General features: G+C 32.4%; 1 protein-coding gene across 1 annotated transcript; it reads left to right on the forward strand.

Moving 5' to 3' along the window:
• Positions 1 to 5027: 5027 nt before the first annotated feature.
• LOC117109832 lies at positions 5028 to 6225 on the forward strand. Its single transcript, XM_033252306.1, has 2 exons — positions 5028 to 5631; positions 5767 to 6225. Exons 1-2 carry the CDS (start codon positions 5499 to 5501, stop codon positions 6006 to 6008), a joined length of 375 nt encoding a protein of 124 aa, XP_033108197.1. The 5' UTR covers positions 5028 to 5498; the 3' UTR covers positions 6009 to 6225.
• Positions 6226 to 6436: the final 211 nt, after the last annotated feature.

Here is a 6436-nt window from a genome sequence, read left to right on the forward strand (position 1 = left end):
TCTTGATCAAATGCTCAACATTAATGAAAATATCACAATGTACAAAATAATGAATGACTTAGCTCCTAATTATTTAAAAAATAGATTTATTCAAAGAGAAAGTAAATACAACACTAGGTCAAATGACAACCTTAACGTACCCAAGCCAAGAACGGAATATAAAAAAAGAAGTCTATGTTACCGGGGGGGCTCTTTTGTGGAATAATTTAGACAGCAATATAAAAAATTCAAGCACACTAGAACTTTTTAAAAGAAACATAGTAATGTAATAACCATTATAATGTATTATATATATTTGTTTTTTCTTTGTACTAACACTTAATTATTTTAATCTAACACAATTATTTTGTTTAATGTCCATACGGCCTCGTGGAAGAACACCCACTTGGGTGAACGAGTTTTTTGACCGTTATAAAATAAAGTTGTTATTATTATTATTATAAAGGCTGGTACGTAAACTATGGCATAAAGTAGGGGTGGCTTATACCTGAGGTGGGCTTAATGTAATCGAGAAACTACAATACTGTTTTATAAAATATAAAACAATGAATAAAAGACACCAGTTGTTTCAATGAAACATCTGAATGTTTTACTTCCCCTTCATAGAGCCTCTCCTATGACAAATTGAATGTAAATTTGTTTTATCCAAAAAGAAATCAATTTTAACTAGTCCCACTAGAATTGGTTTTATTCATTTTTATTTTTCATATTGTAAAGCCTAGTTTGAAACATGTCTGGATTAGATACACACAGCATTACATGTTTCTAAGCCAGTGAAATCTCTGAAGATATCCATGTCTACTTCTACGAACAAAGCGTAACTTAGAAAGTACAACAGCTTTAACTTGTCAAAAGCATCAGGCAGAGAGTTAGATTTTATGGGAAAATGAGTCTCAAAATAACCTTCGAATGTGAAGTCTTTAGAAATGACAAACCGTTTAGCAAACACTTATGGTTGACCATGTGTTTTTATATTTTATTTTATTATATAATGTTTGAGCATGCATTCTTCTATGTATATCAATATAGATTCTGCATTTGGATCTTTTTGGTACAAAGTGCACCAAAGACATTATCCTTCTTATTGATTGTCACTGAGGGGTCCAGAGGATGAGAATTTTAGAGGGGAAATTATTGATTAGAACGGGTAAACCATTGTTTATATAAGAAAAAGAACATTCTGTAAATGTAGGAAAAAACATAAAACTGTAATAAGCAGTGTAGGAAAGTAGTGTGTAGAAAAATCCCAATTTCTTCCCCTCTCCTGCCCCTCCCAATATTGCCTAAAAATATGTTCAAAAAGAAAATATTGAATTACAAAGTGGAAATAGTGTGATACTGTATGATACTGATTGAAATATCACCTTGTTATACATGTCTCCCTCTAATTAAAGACTACTTTTGGGACCAGGGTTTTCATGGTCTTTTTAGCAGCTTTGTATTCTGTTTAGAATAATAAAATTAAAGACATTTGTCAAAATTGGGACCACAGAAAAGTGGTCTATTAATTAAAGAGAGAAACCTGAAAATCAATTCACCTTACATTCATACTGTGAACTCTGCCCTTCTCTCCTCCCTTCGTCAGTCTCCTCTTCCCATATGTTTATACCCTTAGATACTACGATAAATACACATGTCATTCTCTCTTTGGAATTTACAGTAGTACAAAGTGGATGATGACATGATCTTGATGTTTTTTGAGAGAACATATCAGAGTTTAATTCAGCCAACTTTCATTTTTGTGCTTGTACCACAAGGGACTTATTATCTGTGGAACCTGCATGCAGTTGAATGATTTAAACATTTTCTTGTCTATATATTTTATTGCTCTCGTATTTTTCATCTTGTGAGATTTCTTGAGGTAAAATGTGTTTTTTGTCTTTTTTTTTTTTTTTTCATTTATCAAAAATAAAGTTCTGTTATTATTAAAGGAAAAACTACCATGTAGCAGTTACTACTCACATTTTTTATATTTATTTTGTTCATTTGGTGGGTTTGTTTGTTTTTTTCATGTTTGTAGGTAAATTTAGGAATTTTTTTTTGTATTCTTTACTCGTGCAAACATTGCACATGGCAGGGCAGTCTACAGTAGTTCCTTAATTTTGGTAAAAATTTAATTTGGAATGACACAATGTAAGAAACCATTTAGCGATTCTTGTCAAAGTATTTTAATTCTTGAATTATTAAAGTGATGTGGCAAAAAGCATGTTTGTGTAGTGAGTATCTGAATTACATTCGTCTGAAACTTTCTTTAAATATCTCACCATGTGGATTTGATTTGTGTTAATTGGTTAATTATTGTAGGAAACCTGTTGTAGAGGTAGTTTTCTGTATCAACTACTGTCATACAAGTGAAATGATGATGTGTTGTTGAGTGGCCTCTGCTAGAAATGTTTTTAAAGGGTGTAAGAGAAACATTTGCATGTGTTCATTTTAGAGTCACATGTTGCATCTCAGCCAATCATAAATGAGGTTCACCTCTTTATATGTTTGTTAATAATAATATTATATTTATCAAGTTTAAGTTCATCACCTTCCTTTTTAGACGCAAAACGCTTCTACCCCCATGGCTGACCATCAGGTTATGACATAGAATAAATAATACACAATGTATAACCTCAATTTTCTGTGGGAATCTCATGTGCAATTTTGCACTTTAGCCATTCAAGATCATTCATCAGGCTAACCATAAGCAAGACTCTTTTTATACCTTATTTCACAAACTTATTTTTTAAAGGTCTTCAGAGGGCGGAAAAAAAAAAAAAAACTAAATTTAATTTTCATATTTAGCAAATGGTTTTGCCAAAAACATCCAGATGGAGGAGAAAATAAAAATAAAGTTTTATTGTTGAATGTAAACAGTGTAGTAATGGGATGGTTAAATGCTTTAATAATTAAAGGAAGAAATAAACGTGTTATTTTTGGAGATTTCAAGGGAGAGACGGGCGTAATAAAAATATAGAAAAACTTATTTTTTCCTGAAATTCCCATTCCATGTAGCGGTGGGTGTGCTAATTGGCCAAAAATAATATTTTATTTTTATTGAAAATCATCAATATTCACGGGCGACGAGTTCGTGCAACAAGGTATACAAAAAGTCTCGCCTTAGTTCTCGCGGGTGAAGAGACTTGGAAGTAAACATAAACGTGTCTAGTCTAGGACACTAGAATAGGGATCAGTGTTTATCTCACAACCTCCCAATCGGAATTTCTTACTACAGCTGTGTTACCTATTGCTTACTACGTCATTGGGGACTGCCACTTTAAACAAGTTAACAGCAAGTACCTACTTAGCAGAGGGAGGGTATCCATTAGGCTGAATGTTTATTGTGTCACTACATTGCTCTATAGAATACTGTACAGGTATATGAATAACCTGTCAGTAATAGTACTTCCTTTCTTATTTGTCCTTGTTAAATTTCTTTAAAAAAGAAAAAAATTAAATCCAAGGCTTTCATGTCCATGTTTTTTCATTTTTTAATGGCTTTTTCCATATGTTGTTTGCATTTGAGTTTCCTTTGCATTCTACTCTTGATTCCCATAAAAATGTTCTTTTCAGAACTATCTATGTGGTATACCACAAGCGTTAATTATATTATTCCACTATTGTTTTGTATTTCATACTTCAAGGCAATGTTGTTATAAACACCTGTAAAAAATTGTTTAAAGTTTTCTGTGTTCCTTTCTTATTTGTCCTTGTTAAAATTCTTTAAAAAAAAGAATTTTAATTAAAATTCAAGTTCCTTTTATATCCATGCTTTTCATTTTTTTAATGGCTTGTTCTATTTGATGTTGTGTACGTTCGAGTTTTCTTTGTACTCTACTCTTGATTTCCATAAAAGTGTAACTTCAATATTGTATGGTTATTTTATTGCATATTGTTTTGTTTTCAAACTTCAAGGCAACCTTGTTATAACCCCTGTAAAAAAATTGATGAAGTTTTCTGTATTTGGAAATATTTACAAGTTGTTATTGTTGGTTTTATTGTTGTTGTGCTCAGACGAGGTGGTGTTGTTGATTGCTTCTTCAGAATTTTTTCCCATAGTGTTATCACTATAAAGCTGTGGGAATAAGCCATGTTATTTTGTTTTTGGTGGTGTTGAGAGGACAATGATAATCCTACTGATATTTTTTCATTTAATTGGATTATACTTTTTAGTACTGCAGTATTTTTTTTTTAATTGTCTTTCATATGCACAACTTAACTCTTTAAAAAATCCTTTCATTATCAAGCTTCTTCTCTCCTCCTGAACTCTCTCTTATTCTTTAATGATTCTACTGTCTTATCCTTTATATTACAACTAAAATCCTACCTCAGACTTAATAATCATTATCATATTCCATTGCTCACTGCTGCCTGGTGTTCTTACAGTATGTATTCATTTACCGTATTCTTTCTTGTTTGTTTGATGGTATACAGTATTTTACCTCAATGTTTGTTTCATGTAACTTTTTGCTGCGAAGCAGCCAATTCATATTCTCGACAGCATTTGACCTCTGAAAGGTCATTGTTTGTCAAAAAACGAGTGCCTAAGACGACTGAAAAGCGGAGTTTCCTTCTTTCCTTCTGCCGGGTAAAATCAATTACTTTAGGCGACGTTTGTAGACTAACCTACTCGTACCAACGTCTGCATGTCGCGCTAGCCTTATCCTACTCTAGGCCTAGACTAGCTAGGATGGTATATAGGCCTACCCTTGAAGGGACGAAGGTCCCAATGAAAAACAACGTCGCTCTTTGATAGCTAACATTGTCTATTTAACATCACAATAATTCATTATTAGACCTATAGTCCACAAATCTCAGCCGATACCTCGCACAACTGGCTAACGTCTCTATCTATTGTTGTGACGTCCTAAACCTAAACCACAATTCACCACACTATAGACACTTTTTGACAAAAATGAAAAATTACGACTTTGTTACCCAATGAGAAGTGATCTAATATAGACAATGGGTTGTGTCTCATATTATTTGTTATAGTTTTATTATTCATTATTGTAGTCAGTAGACTAAGACGGAACGTCTACTTGTTTTAATTACTTAGTTTTAATTACTATACCATATTTATGTTGTTCTATGTTCAGGTATATAATGTTCTTTGTTCTAGTTCTAGCATAGCCTTCCTTTGTCTAGTTTTAATTAATAGCACCTTACCATAACCTGTATCCCTTCCACCCCCTGTAGTCAACCCTTTTCACACCTATTTCTATATTGTTAATCCCTTAAACCCACATTGTAAACCATTCTTGTAGATAAGATAACTCTTCTATTTAAGTGCCTGCTTTTGTACATCCAGTCAGAGTCTTGAATTGGTGATTGCCGAATAAACATCTCTACTTTCTGATATATACATATACATTGTTGTACTGACTCTGTATGTTATAGCATGTTTCAGTAGTCATAGTCTATACCCGTTACACATTTGGAGGTTCCACCGAAATTTGTATAGACGTCAAACTGAACATGTTTGACGAAAGCGAAGTTGAGAGTCGATCATCATGGATGAGGAGAGGCAGAATAAGATAAACGCTGGACGTAAACTCTTGTTAAAATTTCAGAAGAAAAGCAAAACCTATAATGATGAGGAGAGGAAAAAGAAAATACAAAATGGACGTCAAATACTACTAAAATCTCTAGAGAACAAGAGGCAGAATAAGATAAACGCTGGACGTAAACTCTTGTTAAAATTTCAGAAGAAAAGTAAAACCTATAATGATGAGGAGAGGAAAAAGAAAATACAAAATGGACGTCAAATACTACTAAAATCTCTAGAGAACAAGGCAAAAACTGTGAAACTTGATGTACATATCGAAGAGCTAAACCATCTGAATGAAAACAACTTAACGGACTTGCAGCACAAATATGAAGTTACCAATTGTTGCCTTCCGAATTTGCAGTTTCAGTCAGAAAAGAATGTAAGTAAGACTCTAAAACCATGCCAAGAACTTAAAAACACTAAACAGAAACGAATGATGTTTGCTGTATACGACAGAGGAAAGTTTGGATAGGACAATTGAGTCGTGTTTAGGAAGTGCAATGGAACAACTGAACCAAGAATTTTTAAAACAATAATGTTTTTGGTACGTAATGCAACTATCGGCGTCTAAGCTTTGTAAATACAAATGAAGAAAAAAGTTTTCTAGTGGACTTAAATTTATTTTTTGAAACTGAGACCAGAAGAGTTTTTTTTTTTTAAAGGAATGTATTCACTTGTTAAATATAATACATTTTGGTTATGAATTTTATATTAAGTTTGTGATGCTTTGTTCGATTCATATTTTCAGTTTTTTTAATTATTAAGCTATACGCAAAGTGTGTACATTATAATATTGTTCATTAGTTACGATAGGGTATAATTTACATTATTGTTCTTCACCGTTTTGTGGAGGAATGGTAGTTATGATTTGTGTTCTTGAGTAGATGTTGTAATCAAATC

The sequence above is a fragment of the Anneissia japonica genome, unplaced genomic scaffold (genome assembly GCF_011630105.1).
Source record: "Anneissia japonica isolate Jap-2015-1 unplaced genomic scaffold, ASM1163010v1 scaffold284983_len440753_cov197, whole genome shotgun sequence".
Classification (NCBI taxonomy): Eukaryota; Metazoa; Echinodermata; class Crinoidea; order Comatulida; family Comatulidae; genus Anneissia; species Anneissia japonica.

What these genes read in the sequence shown, in the direction of transcription:
- LOC117109832 (XM_033252306.1), top strand. Translation starts at nt 5,499, where the DNA reads ATGGATGAGGAGAGGCAGAATAAGATAAACGCTGGACGTAAACTCTTG. An exon ending in ACGTCAAATACTACTAAAAT is followed by an intron (nt 5,632 to 5,766) that starts CTCTAGAGAACA and finishes TACTACTAAAAT; the next exon opens with CTCTAGAGAACAAGGCAAAA.